At 38.3% G+C, this 24,576-nt stretch overlaps 2 protein-coding genes across 4 annotated transcripts in view; one reads left to right on the plus strand and one right to left on the minus strand.

Annotated features, from left to right (window-relative positions):
• Positions 1–24,576, plus strand: part of LOC133521840 (hexosaminidase D-like) — a 44,557-nt gene that overhangs the window by 8,707 nt on the left and 11,274 nt on the right. For both annotated transcript variants that reach the window (XM_061856932.1, XM_061856933.1), the window contains exon 6: positions 74–228. In XM_061856932.1, coding sequence (XP_061712916.1) covers positions 74–228 — 155 coding nt within the window. The remainder of the gene's footprint in view (positions 1–73; positions 229–24,576) is intronic.
• Positions 129–24,576, minus strand: LOC133521836 (uncharacterized). 2 transcript variants are annotated; one of them, XM_061856929.1, is made up of 13 exons: positions 23,317–24,576; positions 20,657–20,796; positions 18,520–18,673; positions 17,954–18,147; positions 17,461–17,670; positions 16,295–16,444; positions 14,043–14,259; positions 12,828–12,997; positions 11,780–12,032; positions 5,515–5,666; positions 4,737–4,896; positions 2,831–2,934; positions 129–1,090 (listed from the first exon to the last, which is right to left on the minus strand). In XM_061856929.1, exons 2-13 carry the CDS (start codon positions 20,794–20,796, stop codon positions 1,021–1,023), a joined length of 1,974 nt encoding a protein of 657 aa, XP_061712913.1. In that variant the 5' UTR covers positions 23,317–24,576; the 3' UTR covers positions 129–1,020. The 2 variants fall into 2 exon arrangements, with proteins under 2 accessions (XP_061712913.1, XP_061712912.1); XM_061856928.1 differs by lacking the exon at positions 23,317–24,576 and having other exon boundaries at positions 20,657–21,606.

Consider the following 24,576-nt stretch of genomic DNA (forward strand, 5'->3'; position numbering starts at 1 on the left):
GTTCAGATACATACTGTAGTTATATAAGCATTTCGATTATTAACTTACATCAATTGTATTAATTCGTTTCCAGCGTATCAGCTAGGAGAGCTAGTACAACCGGTTGTATGGCAATACAACGCCATAGAGCACTTCCACATAGACCCGTCACTGTGGGAGAGCTACCGACAAGTGTTCCCGCAGCTCTGGGCCGGCTCTGCTTTTAAAGGGGCCAATGGCAGTTGTCAGGTGACTACACTGTGTTTTATATCATATCAGCTAGTTCAGCCAGTAGGTTGGCAACACAACTCCATGGATTAGGTACTTCCATATAGACCTGTCACTGCGGGAGAGCTACTGGCAAGTGTTCACATCCTTCCACAAGCTCAAAATATTACCGAACATTCTCCTCTCGTCTGAAAGTTAACACCGACATTGGCGAATTCACCCTGTGCAAATTGGCAGGGAGTAAAAGCCAGAGGGAAAAAAATAAAATAAAAAAAGTGTTCCCGCAGCTCTGGGCCGGCTCTGCTTTTAAAGGGGCCAATGACAGTTGTCAGGTGAATACACTAAGATAAAGATTATCTTTATACCTACAAAGTTTATGTTTCAAGTAGGCACATTACAATGCGCTTATGAACGTCGCATACAGAGCAATGTTGGATTCGCGACTTTGAGCGTTTAAATTCAGGAATAATATGTGATTGTGTATTTTTTTGCGTTTATAAACACCAAGTATTGACGACCGGTTTGGCCTAGTGGGTAGTGACCCTGCCTACGAAGCCGATGGTCCCGGGTTCAAATCCTGGTAAGGGCATGTATTTGTGTGATGAGCATGGATATTTGTTCCTGAGTCATGGGTGTTTTCTATGTATTTAAGTATTTATATATTATATATATCGTTGTCTAATTACCCTCAACACAAGCCTTATTGAGCTTACTGTGGGACTTAGTCAATTTGTATAATAATGTCTTATAATATTTATTTATTTATATTTATTTATTTATTTAAGTATGTATCTCCCGTCTTATGGGCGGACGTCAGCGGCAGTAGCAATACGGGTTTAAATGCGGATGCGTGTTGCTGATGCAGTCCGGCTCGTTCCTGTACCTGTTAGACAAGGACAACATTAGTGAAACTCGGTGGTATATTTAACAATGTTGGAACACTAACGGGAGATTTTATTTTAACAAAAAAATTATGAAGACCATTGTGGCCAAGTTTCAAAAATTTTTTTTTTTACCCAATACAGATTCTAAAATGGTATCCAGGGCCCGTACTTTTCATGCCGTTGACAGAAAAATGACGTCACACTACATAGAGTATGATTCCAATTAGTATTTTCGTAATAATTAATCATTTATCAACCTCTATAGGTAAGTTATACATATACTTGATAATGAGTACAGAAACGTCTAACTGACTTTCATCTTATTGTCACTCAAATAAATAATAGACTATTAATTTATTAAATAATACATATTTTTGATTTTTAACAGCGTAACAAGCTTTTATTCTCGTAACAAGTATTTATTTTGATACCCGTCAATAAGTAAATTATCTAAATTTGTAGTATTGTAAAACAACTATCTGTATGTTAAATTACGTCATTTTTGCGTCAACGGCATGAAAAGTACGGGCCCTGGGTATAACGCATGCTATTTACAACTTTACAAAATATATTGCTTGATTGGTGATTAAAGCGAGATATGGTGGTAGCTATGAAAAAATAAACAAAAGTTCGATTATCTCAAAAACGACGAAACTTTTACTATACTTAGTCCGTTTTTTTTCATATTAGAAATTTTATAACCACAAAAATAGTGGTAACCCTTTCCTCCAAAATAGAATCTGAGTAACTATGCACTGCATATAGTGTCGTTTACATATTATAGTGGCGCAATATTAGATATCATAGGAACTCTAACTAATATTTCGGAAGAAATAGTACATTTCAATGCAAATGTGCAAAGTGTGTCATTATTTACGAGTCCCGAGATGTCTTTTATAAGCCGTAAGGAACAAGTAAATAATGTACACACGTACATTGAACGACGTTTTTTAATACATTTGCGAAAAAATCACAATAAAACAAATATTTGTTACGCGAGTATTACACATACAGACCTCACAGTTACGAATTTTCCCTTGAACTAATTTTCTAATTTTCTATTTTTTTTTTCATCATACTTGTGAGGAAAAAACTAAATTTTAAGCGAAATGATTCCTAAATAGTATTTAGGAATCATATTTATGGTCACCGTATTTAGTAAATACGGTGACCATATTTGTCATTGTTGACTGGTTAGGCATCGAAGGCATAGATCTATCCGGCATTCAGCCACGATTGAAAACTGTGTCAAAATACTTTAAACGGAAATTAAATTAATCAAATTAAATAATTTTAAACATACACAAAAAATAATTTAAAAGTAAAACTCTTTTATACCTCCTTGCGTAGAAATTGATCAGATGATATAAAAAATAGGCCAAGTACGAGTTGGACTCGCGCACGAAGGGTTCCATACCATTATCTAATAATAACTTTTTGTATGGGAGCCCCCTTAAATATTTATTTTATGCTGTTTTTAGTAATAGTTTTTATAGCGGCAACAGAAACACATAATCTTTAGGAATTTCAACTGGCTAACTATCACGGTTCATGAGATACAGCCTGGTGACAGATGGACGGACAGGACAGCGGAGTCTCAGTAATAGGGTCCCGTTTGACCCTTTGGGTCCGGGGTACGGAACGGTTTTAGGGGATTACGCTCGTGGGCATAATGCTATCTCAGTATGTTGGCCTACAATAACACCGTTTACGAGCAAGTGTGATGAAAAGTGACTTACGCGTTAATCCTCGAGATGCCCCTCGCGTGTATAATGAATTTATCCTCGTCAACTAGATAAGTCATAGACGCCTCGTAGATACCGTGTCCGGGGCCCACTGCTATCTGTAAACACATTAGGGGTCATCCATAAATTACGAAATACAAATTCTTTATTCGTCAACCATAGATAATATTGAATCAATTACCCGATTGTATTAGAAATGCAACTTCCACTGAAGGAGTCAAATCTAAACTAAAAAACCGGCCAAGTGCGAGTCGGACTCGCGCACCGAGGGTTTCGTACAAACCTGTAGGTATATAAGTAAAAGCTCACCCATCCCGACAATCGAGTCATATCAATTATTAAAAATATTTGCGCTGACTAGACGCCGACGTTCAAAAGACGCTAGAATGGGGTAGTCTTTACGAGTGCAAATAATGTCAGACATAATGTAAATTTTTCCTTATTATTTGCTATTAATTTCTCTTATCATTTCAATCATGTGTCGAAAGATGGCAGTAAATTTACTGTGGCTACAAAGTTTTCTTTGACAATCCACCTCTATTTCAAATTCTCTATGGTAATAAGGTCCCTTTTTATCCTTTGGGTAAGGAACCCTAAAAACGGGTGTTCTTGCCTCATGAACTCTTCCCTGTAATATTTCTTCCATTTGTACATTTTTCTTTATTTGTGCAATAAAGTTTAAATATATAAATAAAGCTGATAAGTCAGACAGTAGCATATAGTGTCGAGGAATTTTCATATGATCGTACCCATTGTATAAAAATCAGTCAGTACCATGCAGATGCTTTTGTTTTCACCAGATTGCGTTTCACCAGAGATGTACATGGATGCGTAGCGATGGTATGGAGGACCAATAGAATCGCTTCATGCTGAGGATAGGTAAATAAAGTGATTCTTATTCAAATACAAATACAAATTGTTTATTTAACAAATATAAGTTTAAACAGTGTTACATGTTATACTGACCTCCACACTAGGCATAGCCTGTCTCGTAGAGGAAATAATAAGATTAACATATTTTAAGCATATTCTTCTATTGGTTCTAAAAAACACATTCCACGCTAAGCATATCTCTGGTAAAAACGCAATTTCAAACAATGCTAGGCATCATCACACTTTGTCAGACATCCTCAATGTCAGGCATAGTACGAGTAAACCAATGTCAGCTAGCTTAAGCTGAATCGTGTGCGGGGCAGCAGCAACGGCCTTCTGAGGGAGTTGGCAGAGCGCCTCGACTCTCCTCTCACTCGCTACTGGGTGGAAGTGGCGATTGGCAGGGCCAAGTAGAGCAGGTTCTCTGCCCTGCTTGTCCCTGGCAATACTTGTACTATTTATAGTTTCTATTTTCCTCCGTGAGCTTCTACGGATTATCGTCTTATCTATTGTTTAAAAACCGTAAAGGCGCGTGCCACTATGAAAAAATGGTCAAGCCGCATAGGTAGCGTTTATTGAATTACTACTCTATTGAGCACGGAATAAGATTTATTATGAACTAATACAGAATTCTAACAGAATAGCTGTCTGATCTCTATTGGTGCGTCTAAGGTAGGCGACTAAACGCTCTCAAACCAGCTTAACTTGTGACACTGCGATCCGAAACAAAGATACGTATTCGAAGACCTCGCTTGCACTAGTAATGCGAGTGCACGGCTAGCTAGCGCCAAGGAAGCAATGTTATGTTTCTCGAGGAGCAGGTAAAAAACAGGGCCGGATTTTCACACAAATATATTTGGGTACGAGTATCTTTTTTATTTTATTTTTTGCTTTTGTTTTTGTACTGTGCCACTAACATAGTTATTAAGATACTCTGTAACTAACCCTATATGGATCAACCTGGTCTGAAATAAATGTTTTTAATTTTATTATTATTAAGTTAGTATGACTAGTATGATAAACCTACCTTGGCTTGATAGGTCTCTTTGGTTACTTGAGTTTTGGCGTCGAAGTGCCCCACATAACCGTCAGCATCACGATTCTTCTTGAACGCTAGCAGCCGACTGTTGGCGCGCTGGCGGAGCACCCACGACGTCGACTTCAGAGTTCGGGGGATACAGAGGTCCCTGGACCAATTTCATGATATTACTTTTCGATTATACCTAGAATCGGATCTAGCTAATTCTGCACAGGTTTTGCTGTGACCTAGTGAGAAAGTGTCATAGAAGCGAGACCATCTTTGGGCCAAACTGGGTTTCTTGTTTCCTATTATTGAAATCTTACTTCCCCAGTTTGACTAAATTCACCGATAGATGGCGTATAATACCTCAATATTTCAATAGACGCCTTATATAATACTACATGCAAAGTTTGATGATTTTGATATCAGTATCATAAAAAGGAGAAAACAAAAATAATTTGGTAATTTATTTTTCATATTGTGTGGAATTATAGGCATTTATTTCTTATCATAAAAAGGTAAGGCGGGTTGTTTCAAACATGTTCATGTGACCAGCTGACGGTCTTTTCACCGCGACGCTGACGGGTTTTTTATTCACGCCTTTACTAGAAGTTAGGTAGGTATGAAATTGATGAACTTACACTTACGAAAGAACTATGCACTGATTTAAACTTTAACACGGAACTTAATTGCCTATAATTATTAAACATTAAGTTTTAAAATTTACCTCCGACGTTTCGAGGATGGCGTGGTCTCGTCTTAACTATGATCTGTGCTCACTTACCCAACTGTAGCGACGAGAGAGTTGATGTAGTGGAGAAGCGCGTGCGCAGCCTTCTCGTAGAACGGGTCGTCGCTGGTGACGTTTTGCCACGCGAGGCAAGTGCACCAGTGCGGCTCGATGCCTGCCTCGCTGCAGGAGCGATTGCGAGGGATCTAATAAAATCAATTTTAATTTTTTTTCAAATTCTAATTTTAGTTCAAAAGTAAATACTATTTGTACTTATTTTTCATACTGTGTAAAACAGTTTAAATAAATAGTCCGACGTCCACCGGCCAATACGGCACAGGAACTTAAAGAAAGCAGTTTTAACATCAAGGATAAATGGAGGGAGGACTGGATTGCTAACTTGCCCAGGGCATCCCATGCCAGCTACGATCCTACCAGCAAACCGCAGGGCTTTTCGGCTCCGAGACGGCAATGGTGCCAACTAAACAGACTTCGCACTGAAAGCGGGCGATCCGGAGAATTTATGTTTAAGCGTGGGTGGCGAGATACACCGAAGTGCGACTGTGGAGCACCTGTACAGTCCATTTACCACATTGTCCATGAGTGTCCAAAAAGAAAGTACAAGGGAGATCCTCTGGAGTTACTTAAGCTAAGCGAAAACTTAGATATTAATTTGTAAATTTGTAAATTCAATCGCTCATGTTGTACGGTATTATTTTATACGGAAATTGCACAGAATCAGATAGGGTGTTTAAATTACAAAAAAAAGCCTTACGTATATTAGCAGGTGTACATCCCAGACACCCGTGTCGACAGCTCTTTAAGAAATATAACATAATGACGCACTACTCTCTCTATGTTTATGAAATTATTATGTTCACACGCCGCAATATTTATTTATTCAAACGTGTAAACATGCCTGGCAGAATAACCCGCCAGACCGGCCGATTACAGTCCGTGCCGCGGCACCTCGCGCTGCTCGACAAAAACCCACGCGTAATAGGCCCGGCGTTTTATGAACGTCTACCCGCCACTCTCAAAAATGAATCATCGGACGAATTATTTGGTCGCCGATTGAAGGAACTTTTATTGACCAAAACGCTGTATTCTGTCAAAGAATATAAAGAATAAAATGCCAATTATTTGATTTTTAATATTATTTATATTTATAAATTATTAATTAGTAAATTCTGACATTGCTCTATTCTTTTTTTGTCCCTATTATTGTATTATTAAATTTTTTGACTTTTTGACATTACCTAGGTTGTCCTAGCTGTATTTTTTATTTTTATATTCTTAATAGCTTTGACTAATATTTCTATTTATAGAAAGTGTTTTTATATTTTTTTATTTTAATTTGTTTATTGTTTTATTTTATTCCGATTCGTAGTTATTATTATTATCTTTATTCATTTAATGTCTTAGGTTAGGGTTTTTTATAATATGGATATAAAAGTAAAATATAAAAACACTTACAAAACAATGCAAAAGATATAAACACATTATAAAAAACCTAACCTAGGGTGCCGCCAGCAGCGGGGCAGGGCCCAAACTGCCGGTGGTCAGGGCCGCAGAGAGAGGAACCGACGTACTATACGCGCCGTGTCCAAAATTACTGCCTTCTGCATCTGACCCTTGATCCAGCCACCTAGCGAGAGTCTCTCTAGGTGTTGGTCGATACTCTTCGCTATGAGACCGTTCGCTGACACGACTATCGGAACAATGATCGTCGAGTCAACATCCCACATGGCAGTAATCTCGTGAGCCAAGTCTAGGTACTTACTGGACTTGTCCTTCTCGGCTTTCGCGAGATTCTCGTCATGGGGGATGGTGACGTCGACGAGCACGGTCCGGCGCTGCGATCGGTCTATCAGCACGATGTCAGGCTTATTGGCAACAATAGTCCTGTCAGTGATGATAGATCGATCCCAATAGAGCGTGGTACGGCCATTTTCGAGAACTGGCACAGGTAAGTACTTGTAATACGGCACTTCGTGGTCCACAAGGCCGTATAGGAGAGCAAGCTGCTGGTGAATAATTCTGGCTACGAGATTATGTCTGTGCAAGTACTCGCCGTTAGCAAGATGAGAACAACCGGGGATGATATGCCTGAGTGACTCTCCGGGACGGCGGCATGCCCGACAAATGTCGACCGTACCGTCCTTCAGGATATATCTCCGGTAGTTATTCGTCATGATAACTTCGTCCGCAATTGCACAGGCAAAACCCTCGGTTTCTCCGAAGAGGTCTCCGAATCGTAGCCAGTTCACCGATGCGAGCAGGTCTACATCGGGTCCCGTGAGGGCCTTGTAGAACCGCCCGCAGAGATGTGAAAAATAGTTTATAAAAAGTATTTAAATACAAAATACAAATACTTCCTTGATATACTATTTCAAATGCAAAATACAAAATAGTTTTCAAATTTGTATTTAAAATACTAAATACAAAATAGGTATTTTCAAAATGCTTTTTTAAAATACAAATACTTTGCTATAAAAGGTACTCTTAAATAGTGAATACCTAGTCTGAATTAAAAAGTTATTATTGCTCGGAATTTACAAGTTGGAAAGGCTTTCTTTATTCTTTAAAATTAGTGTGTATATCAGTCCTCTAGAGTGCAAATTTTGTGTCTCCTCATGTTTACCGGTTGAATGGACTTTTAAGTGATGGTGTTTAACGGTCAATTATTAAAAGCATTAATTTAGATTTGTAATGTTTTACAGCTAGTATATACCTCTCGTTGGTTGGTGAAAACGTCTCGTTTGTGTTTCACCAGGGCAAAAAAGTTTGTTTACCTCTCGTGCCTTGAAATCCTTGCAACGCTTAAGATTCCACATTTTTAATCTCTCGCTACGCTTGTGGTCATTTGCGGCATTACTAAACAGATTCACCAGTTCCATGTTAAAATAATAAATAAATATTATAGGACATTATTACACAAATTGACTAAGTCCCACAGTAATAAGCTCATTAAGGCTTGTGTTGTGGGTACTAGACAATGATAAATATTTATAAATACTTAAGTACATATACATAAGGTCGATATTTAAACGATAGATACAATAACAGCTTCGACAAGAAAACATAACTAAGTATGTAATAATAGTATTAAGCAAACGCGGATCGGTCCGCGCGATCTCGCCAACTATTACATAAACCCTAGAGGTTTTCAATAGTGGCTTATTGTGTTAAACCCTGTTTCAAAAAATTCATAGTGAATAAATACACAAAAAAAAAAAACAGATAACACCCATGACTCAGGAACAAATATCTGTGTTCATCACACAAATAAATGCCCTTACCAGGATTTGAACCCGGGACCATTGGCTTCATAGGCAGGGTCACTACCCACTAGGCCAGACCGGTCGCCATAAAAGAATGAGAGAGTTGCAAGGATTGTAACGTCAGAAGAGATTGTAACTTCTACTTACTTCACCTAATAAAAAGTATTTTGTATTTTGAAAATAGAAAATAAGTCTCAAAAACTATTTGAAATAAAATACAAAATAGTTTTCTTTAAAAGGTATTTGAATACAAAATACAAAATAGGTATTTTGCATTTTGTATTTGCATTTTAAATACAAGTATTTCAAATAAGTCACATCTCTGACCGCCCGTGTAGCACCTTACTCTCCCATGCCGCCTTGCGATCCGCAGTACTTAGTACCACAGGTTTGCGCCAGTTCTCGTTTGCCAAGGAGAGCGGCGTGAGGTTCCTGTCTACTGCCACCACATCACGATGCATCCCACACTCGTTGTTAAGGAAATAATTCCTGAGATTGCACACCTCGCGGTTGTGGAGATCTTTGGCGTTTAGGAAGCCTCGACCTCCACACTTCCGTGGGATGTACAATCTCATAACAGACGAGCGTGGGTGTAGCATACGATGTGTGGTGAGCAGTAGTCGGACCTTCCGATCCAGGGCGTCCAGCTCGGTCCGAGTCCACCTTAGTATGCCAATATTATTATTGTTGTTATTATGTTGTGACGATCTTTTTGTGAATGCATTTTATTTTGACATGTAAAATATAATGTATATTTCCAATAAGAAATATATGAAATTATTTAATTATTTATTTATTTAATTGTTTTTTATGTAATTATTTGATTTTTAATATTATTTATATTTATAAATTATTAATTAGTAAATTCTGACATTGCTCTATTCTTTTTTTGTCCCTATTATTGTATTATTAAATTTTTTGACTTTTTGACATTACCTAGGTTGTCCTAGCTGTATTTTTTATTTTTATATTCTTAATAACTTTGACAAATATTTCTATTTATAGAAAGTGTTTTTATATTTTTTTATTTTAATTTGTTTATTGTTTTATTTTATTCCGATTCGTAGTTATTATTATTATTCTCTTTATTCATTTAATGTCTTAGATTAGGATTTTTTATAATATGGATATAAAAGTAAAATATAAAAACACTTCCAAACAATACAAAAAATATAAACACATTATAAAAAAACCTAACCTAGGGTGCCGCCAGCAGCGGGGCAAGGCCCAAGCTGCCGGTGGTCAGGGCCGCAGAGAGAGGAACCGCCGCACTATCCGCGCCGTGCTCAAGATCACCGCCTTCTGCATCTGACCCTTGATCCAACCACCTAGCGAGAGTCTCTCAAGGTGTTGTTCGAGACTCTTCGCTATGAGACCGTTCGCTGAAACGACTATCGGGACAATGATCGTCGAATCAACATTATTATTATTATTATTATTGTATCTCCTTGGATTTCACGGGCCTATAAATCCCGGTCTTTTGATAGGCTTGCATGGGGATATAGATCCAACACGTAGAGGCCTCTTGGAGAGCTTTAATGTCATGTAGAACGCCTGCTGGAACCCGTTCACGGGCGCAACAATAGACACCAATGAACCGGTCGCAACAGGCATTGGGACTATTGTAGTAAAGTGAACAGTATAACGGTCTATGGATTGAAGTTTGGGAGGACAATGAGACTGGGTTATTGCAAAGACGTCCGGACACCTGCCATAACAATGTTTTCACTAGTTATCGAGGCAGGCGGTGACTCGCCGCCCACTAGATGGGCCCCTGAAAATGCCGTCCTGAAGACGACCAGGAGCAACACCGGTGTGAGCGGCTCAGGGGTGTCGAGAGGTGTACGCCGCTTTCTATCCAGTGGCTGATAACAGCCACTGTGCCAACTCGCGTCTTATGCAAGTTTTCACTTCCACCCCTGAAGCATTTAGCTCTAACGACTCCTCTCTGGACGGCCAATGAAGGCAAGCCAAAGCTGAGAGTCCTGCGGGTCCCCTTGGGGTCCACTCCGACCGACGAAGACACGCCGGAGACGGAGACCCTGACCGACTCTCGGGAGTACTCGGGTCCGTGGGGTCGTTACTCCCCAACAGCTCGCCACAAGCTGCCCTGCGGTTATTATTTTATTATTGTTGTTATTATGTTGTGACGATCTTTTTGTGAATGCATTTTATTTTGACATGTAAAATATAATGTATATTTCCAATAAGAAATATATGAATATAATCTAATCTAATCTAAAGCGACCAAGAATTGAAATATGCCATACGACTAAATAAATAAATAGTTATAGTTAGGGATCCAGAGAACCTTGTCGTGACATAACAAGCTAAATATAACTTTTTAACCTGTGTCATAACACTCATAACGTTGTTGATTGTCAGTGTACTGTCCTGTTTCCTAAACTTACAGAAGGGACGCTTTACAGATAAATACTCGTACATTGACCCGCTTGTTACTATCTCTTTTGCTATATCGCTAAATTATATTGCTGTCAAACTCGCACAGTGACATTGACAACCGACATCATGTGAGTGCAATAGAGATAGCAACAGCCGGGTCGATGTACAAAAACCTATCTTAAAAGCGTTTCTGCTTTGGTAATTAAATCTTAAATGTTACTAATAACTGTAGGCCTTCGTTGTTGTTGAAATAAATCGCTATATAAAATTGCAACACGAAACAAGCTCGGCTTGAAATATGTCCTGACGCCATGTGGCAGCACTAAATCGTTCACACGGCGTCTAAGCGGGAAAATCTCGTCTTCGACATATAGCCCTGTGACCGATTTTGAAAGTTGCCATACAAACAATGCTGTCATTACGATAGGTATTCGATAAAATCTCGTATACGGTATAATCTAGCCTTATATTCTTTCACACCGGCTATGTATCTGAACGAAATCGTCTGTACTAGCTCTCTCTACATTTCGGTCGTTACAAAAATTGAGTTAGTACAGACATTATTTACCTGCTTTTGACCGGTCGAACTGTCGTTTTAATATTAGGGTATAGAAACGCTTATTTAGATTTACCGGCTCCAACATAGTTAATCCTCTAGCGTAATCCGCCCCTCGGACTTTATACGGATTCCAATGCTGCTTCATATCCAACACGTCCAGTATTGTAGCATGTAGATCGTGCGCTGTGACGAGCGCGCGCGCGTTAGCTTGGAGCGCGCGTTGCGCGAGCGGCCGCGCGCGCGTAAGACGGTCGGGGAGGCGGATTGCGAGGAGGGGAAGACGCTCTTCGAGTTTGCCTTGGAGTGTGTTGCGGACGTCGGCGAATCTGGGAAAGAAAAAATAATAAAAGGAACACTTAATAACAGAAAAAACTGCGAAATAGTTATGATATAACTAGAATCACCCATTGCGTTCCCGGTTTTTTATTCATATATAAGAAACTCGTTTTTAAAACGTTTCGTTTAAGGCACGAGATACTAAATAGATTTTACTTAGTGACGCTACAAGTATATGTATTACCTAATCAGTTAATTTTAACTTGATAGACGCGAGAAAACTTCTATGTTATTATTCTGTGCTGGAAGTGGAATAAATAATGAACAATTTAACGTTAAAAGGTAGGTCCTATCAAAGAGAATTTGAAATAGAGTTGGATTGTGAAAGAAAACTTTGTAGCCACAGTAAATTTACTGCCATCTTTCGACACATGATTAACACTTTTAGAACGCCATTTGACTTTGTTAAATATCAAAAAGTGGCGCCTTCTTACCGGGCATCGGCTAGAGGTTGTGATGCCATCGCTCGAAACGATGCCGCCATACTTTTGGCCTTTGATCTATTAGATGGCGCCACTTTTTGATGTTTAACTTAACACATATCAGTGAAAGAATAAGGATCAAAGTCAAATGGCGTTCTACAAGTTTTAATCATACAACATAACATAACATAACATAACACATTCATGGTTGGGACTTCCTAGCAAGTATGTATAATACCTGTGACAGGAAGCCCCGCTCTTCTACATTTGTCTAGTACATTTGTCGAAAGATGGCTGTAAATTTTTACTGTGCCTACAAAGTTTTCTTTGACAATACAATCTCTACATTCTCTATGGTCCTACCTAGTTCCATGGTCTCCCATGACAACTATAAGCGTATCTTCCGCCTTAGACATGATGCTACGCAACAACGCAGCGGTGTCGTCATCGGCGTTATCAATAAAATTAAAGTTGTCGTGAGAAATATCCGCGATGAACGTGAAGATGAAACGCTTGCCGCCCAACTCCATGAACTAGAAGGGAAAAAAATATTAAAATTGAACATGTTAATGTCGGCTTTACCCGATTTTAATACAAACTATATTATAGGCCTGTCATATCGAACAATACAATCGCGAACTACCCGTTTTTTTCTTTCTTTCTGATTTTTTTTATGTTGTTAACCTTTTGAACGCCACGCCTAACGCACGCGGCGCGTAATCGTGAACCTTGTCGGTACGCATGAAGGTTGATATTGGGCTGTAGCCGCGCGCGTCATATGACGTCTTTGGCGGTCAAAAGGTTAATACCACTACCTGCAGTTTGCAATTTGCAGCTTCAACAAACCTGTCGATAGATTTTGTGCGGAAAGGGAAGAGTCGTGGAATGTATGAAGACCAATTCACGACTCTTCTCTTTCCGAACAAACTATACCTTCGTACTAATTACGCGGAAAATTTGATTGTAATATAGACCTTTTGTCTGTGTACTATAGTACTAATTACAACATTTTTTTTCCGTAATTAGTGCGACTGTAAACTAGGTATCGATGTGGTAACTTTGCACTACTCGAGAAGCCGCGAATATGTAATACTTGTTTTGGTTTTCTGATTATAAGTCCTAAACTATGCGATTTCATCAAAAAGCTCATAATTAGCTCTGTAGGTTCAGTACTTAGATATACAATTTTATCCAGTATAGTGAAATTTTAAGACTTGAAATATACATTTAAAACAATCATGCCACAACTGTTTAAAATTCGTGTTAAAAGTGATTTTTTCAAAATTATGTAACATTTAAAAAAAAGGTATGACACTTCGCTTAAAAAGTTCCTAAGTTCAAAAACTTTCTAAAATTCTTTACATTGTTTACCTAACATTAAACCAATGGTACGGGGAGAATTTCTTAGCGTAGCCAATTCTAGCGAAGTTTCGCCGGTGCGTGCGGTATATAACATTTTATGCTCCTTATGACCTCAGGAATGTGTGGTTAATGTCGGATTTAATTGGCCCACGGTGTAGGTATATTACTAGAAAACTTTTCGCATAGGCATTATTTAAATAATTCGTAACATCTTACCTGCTCAGTGATATTTATCATGACTTTAAACTGTGGCGTATCGCCCAGACAGTAGTACTGTCTCCCTACGAACCAATGGTAGGGGGAGGGCCTCTTGGTGAGGTCTTCCATCAAGATGGAGCGGAGGTAGTGGTCGGCGGGCTGGCGGCGGAAGCCGTTGAAGCGGTATTGGAAGGTACCAATGTTAGGCATGTCTTCGAAGTAGGCTGTGCGGTACCTGTAAAAAAAACAAGTTTACTCGTCATGCTCGCAAAATTGGAGTTTGAGTCGCATGTAAGCGGTATAATTGCTTTTTAAGCTCTAGTGCATAAAATAATCTATTACTAGGGCATAAAGTAGGAAAGTAAAAAATAATATCGACAAAGAGAATTCGAAATAGAGGTCAGAGAAAAATTTTTAGCAACGTAAATTTACTGCCATCTTTCGACACATGATTAAAACCTTTTTGAATGCCATTTGACTTTAATCCTTATCCACCAGCGATTGATAATAAACATAGATGTCGAACTAGCTCTGCAAAATGACCCCACACACATTGTGCCGAAGCGGGCGGGGCGTCAACTTTGTGCCGCGGAGCTATTTAGTTCGCAAATGGCGGCCCGTTGTGACAGTCGTCGTAAGAAGTATTCAAATTATATCTTTAATGAAAGAAATGTGCCTTATTGTGCGGATAAATGATGTGCTAGTCGTTCCAACAAACACTGGAAAAAATATGGGATTACTTTTCACGTATAGTTTAGCTAGAATCATATAATTTTGATTTCTCTTGATCACAACAGGCTTTATATGGGGATGATGTTATGCATTTTAAACAACCATTGATATTAAGAAAGTTTCATTTTTAATTTGTTCAGGTTGTTATTTTAATAATTTAAATTTGTGATAGTAAATACGAATCGCCGTTGTAGGTGGAGGTTTTTTATGTGTACTTTCTTACTTAGTCCCGGTATCTCGCTGCTATTTATAACTTTTCGTTAAGTTCGCGGACGGCTGGACCGATTTGGCTAATTTTGGTATTGGAATATTTCTAGGTCCAGGGAAGGTTGGAAAAATTGTGGAATGAATGCGAGGAAAATAGTAAAAACAATAATGCTATTTTTCTCAAACTTGTAATGAAATGTTGACATGACTTACTTCAAATTAGATCCGGAAATACTACATATCAGGTGCGATGAGTCAATATGATATATAGCCTTACACACCTAGGCCTGTAAGGCAACCTTCTTTTGTTTTTAAACGTCAAATTATAGCACATTTTTCTTTTTTCTTTCTTTTTTGTGTTTGTTAAATATTCATTCGGGGCTTCAAAGGGGAACAAAAATTTCATTATTTTTGCGCTACGACGCACGGTTTAGGAGATACAGCCCCATAAAGTTTTTTTTCAGTCATGCAGAAATCTTTATAGGGCTGTATCTCCTAAACCGTGCGTCGTAGCGTAAAAATAATCAAATATTTGTTCCACTATTAATAACCCGAAAGTAATAATAACAAACATCATAATCAATCATCATCATCAAGACTTAATTGCCTTTAAACACGTGCGACAAACGAACAAATAAAAAGCCTTTAAAATAAAATAATAAATTATCATACAAAAATATTGCATTTAAAACTAGTCTATATTGCATGAAACCGTCTACCAAGAGCTGGTTCCCATTGACATGTATTTTCAAGTGACAACGCTACAGCCAATCACAGTGCCTCATTTTATAATAGACCAATCGTAGTTCGGGTGTTTTAAATTGGCTAATCATGGTCAAATGAAGTTTCGTCGAAGAAAACAAGACCTGAACTTTGACGAGTTGCAATTGGTCCGTTATTAGTATTGCGTGTTTTAATAGTGGGACCACTTTTACGCTGATATTTTGTTTGACGTTAGTCTTCTATGTTTTTTTCGTTCGCTGTTATCCACTTTTTGATATTTAACAAATTTACCACATATCAGTGAAAGAATAAGGATCAAAGACAAAAGGCCTTCTGAAAGTTTACAGTAATGTGTCGAAAGATGGCAGTAAATTTACTGTGGCTACAAAGTTTTCTTTGTCAATCCACCTCTATTTCAAATTCTCTTTTGATATGGAGCAAATATTGGGGCAAAGTGACCATTTTACGGTATGTATTTTTGCTGTTCTTTTTTCACTTACGCTATTTTGTTATACTGAAATAAGTAATTTAAAAAAATCTATTAAGTATGTAATTTCATGCTCTATCCCATTCTAATCGTAGTGTGATACGTTTTGACATAAACTAACCCGTCCTGCTTCAACTTGTAGAATATGAAAGGGAAGGAGTCCAGAGTGCCGTTGTTCTTGCTCTTTCTAAAGTCGGGTAGTTCTAGCTCGTTCTTGCCCGTGAGGATTGGAAACAGGGCCGCCGGTGTCCCATCTCCCAAGATGTTGTATCTAGAGTAAAGTGACGTTCCCAATTAAGAGTTGGATCTGTAAAACGGCTGCTTTTCAGAAGAAACGATCAAAGTTTGCCAAAACAGAAAAATATATGAAATCTATTGTTAAATAAAATAATACTGCGAAGAGTTTCAAGTGAAAGTCGGTGTTCACCAAGGCTCGGCAATCAGTCCTCTCCTATTCAATCGCGTGATGAACCACCTAATGGCACAGTTACAACGGTCCCCACCATGGGAAATCGTTTATGCTGATGACAAAGTGCTTATAAGTGAAGACCTTACAACTTATTGTGGAGACATGGAGATACACACTGGAGAGAGCCGGACTACGAGTGAGTAAGACGAAGACGGAGAATATGCATTGCAATATCAGTAACACCAGCTATAGCGCCAGCGTATGCTTACAAAACCATGCGTTGAAAAAGTTTCCCACTTCAAATACCTTGGTTCTATTATCTGTGACGATGTGTCGTACAAACACAGGGTGGATGAAATGGAGAGAACTGACGGGTGTGCTCCTGAGACAGTAGAATGCCAGTAACCATCAAGGGCAAAGTATATAAAACAGCAGTGCGCCCAGTGATGACGTATGGGGCTGAATGCTGGCCACTCAAAAGCAGCAGGAAAATAAGATACACTGCTGAAATGAAAATGCTTAGATGGGCCGGTGGCGTTACGAGGTTTGACCATGTCAGAAAAATCTATATAAGGGGCAGTTTCAAGGTGAAACCTATCCAAGAAAAACTGGTAGAAAGCCGGCTGAGGTGGTTTGGCCATGTGATGAGACGACCGTCAGAACACATGACCAAAAAAGTCCTGTTGCAGCTCGGGGACCAGGTAGACCACATGCAACCTGGATGGCAGCTGTACGTAAAGATATGAAGCATGGAAAATTAAGACCAGAGGTGACACAGGATCGACCGACCTGGCGACGCATGATTAGAAGGGCCGACCTCAAGTAAATGGGAAGGAGCCAGGCAACAGAAGTAAAAAAAAATGTATTTTAGCACTTACGCCTCCATGACAGTAAATCCTAGCTCATTCAGCAGCCGCCAGCTTTTCTTCATCCGCCTGATGAAGCCATTTCTGGCCGTGGAGTCAAAGCCGAATAAGACGACGTTGAAGGTATCCTCTCGCCCTGGCGGGGAGGGGAGCGGCGGGACAGGGCGGAAACCTAGTGTGTTCCCAGACCAGTAGGCTTTGATGCTGAAAAAGGAACTACTCCTAGAAGGAGGGTGTTGTATATTAGAAGAATTAACTAGTGCTTAAAATAAAGTTTATTTTAAGCACTAGTTAATTATATAATAAAATATAAGCCGTTCTGTCCTTTATGCAGTGCGTTGGCTATGAAATAAATTTAAAACAAAGTACGAGATAGCCTATTTTTCTGTGATTTTGGGGGTTGGTATTATATAGTAAACGTTGCTCAGTATGACCTACATACATATCTCGCAAATGTGGGTAAAGGTAAAAGACTATGTACAAAATACATGTAGAAAAAATATACCTGTGTTTCCACGTTCCAAAACACGAGACCTTCACATGGTCACTCTCCTTCAACTCGTATATCTCATCTCCCTCTATTTTTTTAGGAGGTCCAAAAGTATATTTCTGGTCGCTCTGGTACAGAATGTCCCAGAATGTACATGTTATGTCTTTGTACTGGTCTTTTATAGCGTCTACTACTCGGCATTTCGAGTGCTGGAAAAGAAAACATAAGTTACGCGCTTTAGTCTTAAGTGTCGAGAGAGTCAGTCGGGGGTTCGAAACTCGGTAAGAGAATTTATTTACGTGAGTCCATCCTACTAGCCTAAGTGTAATAATAACTCAAAATTTACTTCGCGGCTTCAAAGGATAGCATGCAATTTTTTATCTATGTTAGAAGAAGAAGTAATCGTTGGCGTTTCACAATCTTCAAATACACTTGACTGATATATAAAGTGCTAAGTTTTGCAGGAAGTTCTATCTGGCAGTTACTTTTTTGTTTATTAGCTATCCGATACTTTACTCAGACTTTGTGAAACAGAGCCTAAAGAGAGCTATTCCTAGCTGATGTAGTAAAAATATACTGACATAGCATTTGACCCAGTCCTGCCCTTGGCACTTGATCTTCGCTAACTTTTTGTCGAACTGTGTGACCTCCTTAGAAAAAGGGTCCAGCTGCGGTATTTCGCAGCCCTTGCCCTTGTCCAGTTTCAAGGCCTCTTCTATCTGGTTCTCTATAATTCTGGAAATAGGTTTAAAAAATAGCTTCTCAATTATGGAAATGTAATGAAATATTTTTATTTATTCATAACATACAGTTATAATTCAATACAAATTGGGAAATTGAAGTACATTATATTATTGTATCGCGACAGGTAAATTGAAAAAGTCTTGATAATTATAAAAAATATTCTCTTCGAGCTACGACTTCAGTCTAATTTTAAAGGACGGATACTGCATTTCTCACTGTGCTTGGCAACCGTTTATACACGGAAGGGACTAGATCGGTGATGGAGCGGCCCTGGCAGTAGGCGTACTCACAGTCGCGCAACACGTTCCGAGGGAACCAATACTCCAATATCCTTCTGTTCAGTCCGACCTCTAAACATTTGCTAGGGCCTGGCACTAGTGAAATTGGGCGGTATGACTTCACGGTAGATTTTTGGCCTTTGCCTTTGTACAGCGTATATATATTTCCTTTTTTTAAGCCATCTGCATCACTAAATAAAATGCGAGTGTACGAAAGTAATAGCGAAACCGGCCTGTTTAAGAAGGCTAGCGGAGAGTCCGTATATGTCCGTTAGAGCCCGCCTGCCCGCTGCTTTAGAGGCAATCGCAGTTTTCAGAATGAAGTTAATTTCTGCGCGCGTAAAAGGTAGTAATCTGATCGAGGTATCGTAGCATCGTGCCACTCGGCCATGTCAGGGCAAGCGCGTCGCAACTCGCGCTTTACAGCGTGCACCAGCTGCTGTTTCGACTCGTAGGGTTTCCCCTCGGTGTCACGAAGCACGTCCGTGTAGTCAACACGCTTGCGTGGCTTCCTGGCCAAATCCATTTTTATAGCCCTCCACATCGCCTTGTATTTTGGCGTTGCTATTTATGAAAGAATTAAAAAAGTCCATCCGCTTATTGATTTATTGCTATATGAAACTTGTAGTTTGGCTACAGTTTCGCTTATAGTCAAGTTACTGGGGTTATTTTTTGTGAATTGCATATAGTCAAATAAAAGTAACTTAAGATTGTAAACTTAGGAATCTATCCATGGCCTGTTATTTGACCCTTTTCTAGGCCGCACCAATCTACAAGGTTTTCCAAAAAATCTAAATATATTCCAATTAATCCAGCTTTGATGATTCATTTGAAGACCAGTAACATTTCCTGAAAGTGTAATCTAATTTGAACCTTAAATCGAAATGCTAAAGCTGAAATTCTAATGGCGCGTATGTAGTCGATAAATAGTACTATGCCTGGAAGGGTTAAATAAATGTTGGTATTTTTTATTGGAATATATATTTAGAAGGTTGACTAGTATGCATAAAACCGTTTCAGTGAATCGTCTACAATCGCCCTTATATCTCACTCAAATACTTGCCAGCCGATTGATGCCAACGCGTTTACAAAAAAGATCTTATGAATCTTATGATTATAATTTTAAACTCGCCTTTTTATCATCAACGGTTCCGCAGGCTGTGCGACGAGACGAGGCGCGATCAGTCGCCGAGCCATATGGTTGCTCAAATTAGTAGCAGTACACACGCACGCCGCGGACACACGGACGTCGCGGATATTGGAGTATGCGTGGTCTAATAATGTGGCACTATCACTTTCGATCTTTGTAGCGTGCTCCACGTTCTGGCTGAACCCATAGACGGATAAAATATCACTCGGCTGTCTTTTAATGGTTGCTTTAGATTTAAAATCGATATTAATGTCACCCATGATAATAGCTGTTGGTTTTTCATAATTAATTTTGCTTAGGAGATCATCAAACATCCTTAAGTATTCGCTAAGACTAGTAGTTTGAATGATATATGCCTATTTACAAGAAGTACGTACGGACGTATGGCGTACACATCAAACAATTGTTTGTGGGACAACTCGCAGAAAAGGCGATAAATTTAAAATGGATCTCCCATGCAACAATTGAATTTCGCGACCTTTTTCTACTGTCAAGTTGGGTGTATTTGAGTATAGTTTAAGGCCATTACTTCAACTTATTCGTTACCTCCTAGTAATATCCAGGTCGGTAAGTACAGTGGGTGAGTCATGGAGATGGAGGTAGTACAGCGCGTACAAGGACGAGACAACGAGCAGGATGGCCGCGTAGCGGCGGCGGCGGCGCCAGCGTCTAGAGAGCAGCGCCATCTGGAACCATTCAAAATATCTAATAAAGTGTCATAAGGTTTTCTACTATTAAGAAACTACTAAGAAAAAGAGTGTATTATTGCAACATTTGTATGGCTTTTCTTTTATGCAAAACAAGATTCGTAGCGATGGATGTGAAGAGGGGTTTACAATATACCTCGTTTGTTTAGCATTGGTACACGATCGAGCAAGCAAGACTACACGATCTTGACGTGTCTTTTTATTGAAGAACGCTTTAAGAGGCTGTCAATACCGAAAGCGCGCACACTGTCTATTTGTATCGGAGTAAATGAGATAGCACTGTCGCATGTTACTGGGCCTGGGCAAGGGAATAATAATAAAAATATTTAAAAAAAAAAGTGGATTATTAGTGTAATATTTTACTCAACAGCGGTTTAGGTATAAATGTTTTGTAATTGTGATTTTAATTGCAGACCCATAAGTCAAAACAATTAAGACATAGAACCGTTTAATTGTGATTTTAAGACCAATCTTTGCAATTATTTTCTATCGAGCCGATTTCGTTCAATCATGTATCGAGTACAACCACGGTCTTTGAAATATAATTAATATGAACATATATTTTTCTTACTTGACTAAAATAAATAGTCTTTCTTAAAAAAACTGTTTAAGTAACATCAATTTCAAGGACATTGGGTGTTGACAGCCTCTTAAACAAATAATTATTACTTATGAAACCAAGACATGTAAATAAACATGTGATATTTGTTTGTGATAAGATTTATAACACTTAATGGCAATATTTGTAAATTGATAACAATACAATAAACATATATGCTATATAATCTAATCAAATGCTAGGTAATCATCATTGCGGTAGCGGCATTGATATTTTTGACCCACCACATTGCTAGGTTTAAAAAATTGCTGACATCCTCTTCTCTCACTGACTGATGACATCTGCTTTGAGTTTGTTTCATTTGTGAAGTTTAATCTTTACAATGTAAAGTTTATTACTCCCTTATATTGTAGTCTTTAGTTTAGATAGTTGCTTGTTCACTGATTTTTTTTCACTGTAGCTATGATATGGGACTGAGTTGACATATGCACCCGTAATATTAATATTATTGTATAATTTCTGCTGTTATTCTTATTCCTATTTTTGTGTTTGACATTGTCTTTTACATTATTGTTAATTGTAACCAATTTCATTGTTTTTTTATTTATTATTATTATTTTTTGTTTAATTAATGATTATAATTGTACTTATATTTGTATGACTTGTCAAAAGTGCTTATTATTAAGCCTACTTGAATAAATTATTTTGAAGTTGAAGTTGGTGATAAAATAATTTGTAACATTTCCGCTTACTTGTAAAGCATGCTGTGTACACTTGTTTTGGATCTCGTGCCAGTTTTTAAGCCATAATCTGTAATCTGTTACTCATGATATTGTATGATATCTATTTAGTGTACCTAATAAAGTAAAATAAAAACAAAAAACTACATATTTGCTGTGGTTTCTTTTTAAATAGATTTTTTAATTAAAATCGCTTACCTTCTTTCTAATGCTAAAAAAAACAAGTACATATAGTATCCGGACGAAAGTTCGGTTTCAGCATAAAATTCATGTTTATAGGCTGAAGGTTCGGTTTCGGTAAAAAATGCCATTAACCTTTCGGCCGCGCTCAAGCTTTCTATAGTGATAAATGAATTCTAATGATTTTCTCTTAAGGACAACCGGACGGTAACAATTTTTCGCCAATCTGATTCAATTGCCTGATCAAATCAGGCCGTGAGGACACAAACGACAATTTTGCTCGCATATTTCGACCGCCGATTATGACCGATGTTACCGATAAAATGGAGGTGAGGACGCAAGAATAACAATTTGTGACGCTAGTATTCGCGTTCGCGTAGAGCGCTCTAATATCACTATAAATCTAAAAGTGGTGATTAAATTGGAGATTGAGGCCAATTTATATTCTGATCAAATCGGTCGGTTTGATCATCCCGTCTGGACTGGCCTTTAATTATCAATTAATCAAACATTTATTCAGCAAATAGGCCACAGGGGCACTTTTACATGTCCAATTTTGAATCAATGAAATATTAGATACTTTATTAGAGATGTATACAGTCTCTAAATGTCGAATTACACAAAAAAACCCTGTGAAAAAAATAATACGAGTACAAACAAAAAATACAAGCAATTATCACAGTCAGACAAGCACAGCCAATTTTTAATACCACTTCCATGAATTAAAGGTGTTTTATTGTTCATATAGCTAATAATTACAGCATTGGACATTTTTGCAACGTTTCAATCATAAATAACCATAAATCATTTATTTTCGTAGTAAAAAATTACATACAGACGTATATATGTTACAAAAAAAAGGCTAACACATATTAACATTGTTTACTACGAAATGGACTCGCCTCAGCATAATGCTGACCAGAAGGTCAGCGCTGATCTTCCGGCGAGACCATTTGTGGGCCACGATCCCAACTGTACTTTTTAACACGTAACATATTAAAAATTCTAGAAATTATTTACCTGACGATGCGGAAAGATTGTCCACAACCTTTTATACGTGTTTCTCTATCACGAAGACACGTCAAAGTCAGTTAATAAGTCAGCTGTGTCACCGAGTTCTAATTTGCAGCCAGTTCTCACCACGAAAACAACGAGAAAAGAAGTGCGTCTATTGCAAGTCTAATGGTCTTGGAGGATTTAAAAACTGGAAACGCTTTGACTGTAATTTTCTGTACAAAACAGTGCCGAGTTTTGCGGGGCAGGGGCACGTCAAATGTATGGCTATTTCTACGTAATGTACAAATAGCCATGTCGGATAAACGTCTGTCCATACAATACATATTACCATTGACCGAGCTTTTCGACGGCGTCTCCAGTTGTTAAATCCTACAAAATAATAGTAGAGAAGGAGCTTAAGAGGGGATTTTCGGAGTTACAATACAATATCTTTATTTCAGAGTACCAGGTTATAAAAAATATAAAAAGAAATATTTATCCTAAATATTAAAAATAAACTTAATCTAATAAATACCCTACTCCTTTGCTTTTTGATACTCGACCGCGTCAGATTAAGATAAGGGGGTATCCTTGCATCCTGTTGAGTACCTCCACCATATATGAGTCCTTAAAACAGAGCCGTACGTCCAGGACAGAAAGTGTGCTTTTTATCATCCTAAATTTTAACCTAAATTATTTCCGTTGTCGCTTCTTCACTTATGCAACTTTAAAGATTAAATAAAAAACTGTTAGATATAGAGACCCCTTTCTTTCACTAATTTCACTAAACCTTAATATGTGCATTTAAATATATCTAAGGACGGGCCTTACGGGCAATAGGAAAAGGGCCAGTGCAGCGGTATTACGAATTCGAGCCAGCCGTGCAGTCTAATCGTGTCGTGTGGTGCGGCCTGCCATCTGGTGACCCCTACTCCATACTACAATGTTACAAGCGCTTGTTAGGTTTGGCAAAACTTTAAATAAATCAATAAATAAATATTATAGGACATTATTACACAAATTGACTAAGTCCCACAGTAAGCTCAATAAGGCTTGTGTTGAGGGTACTTAGACAACGATATATATAATATATAAATATTTATAAATACTTAAATACATAGAAAACACCCATGACTCGGGAACAAATATCCATGCTCATCACACGAATAAATGCCCTTACCAGGATTTGAACCCGGGACCATCAGCTTCGTAGGCAGGGTCACTACCCACTAGGCCAAACCGGTCGTCTTTACTTGAAATGTTTTTGGTTGGATTTATTTTTTA

This window comes from Cydia pomonella, chromosome 10, assembly GCF_033807575.1.
Source record: "Cydia pomonella isolate Wapato2018A chromosome 10, ilCydPomo1, whole genome shotgun sequence".
NCBI lineage: Eukaryota > Metazoa > Arthropoda > Insecta > Lepidoptera > Tortricidae > Cydia > Cydia pomonella.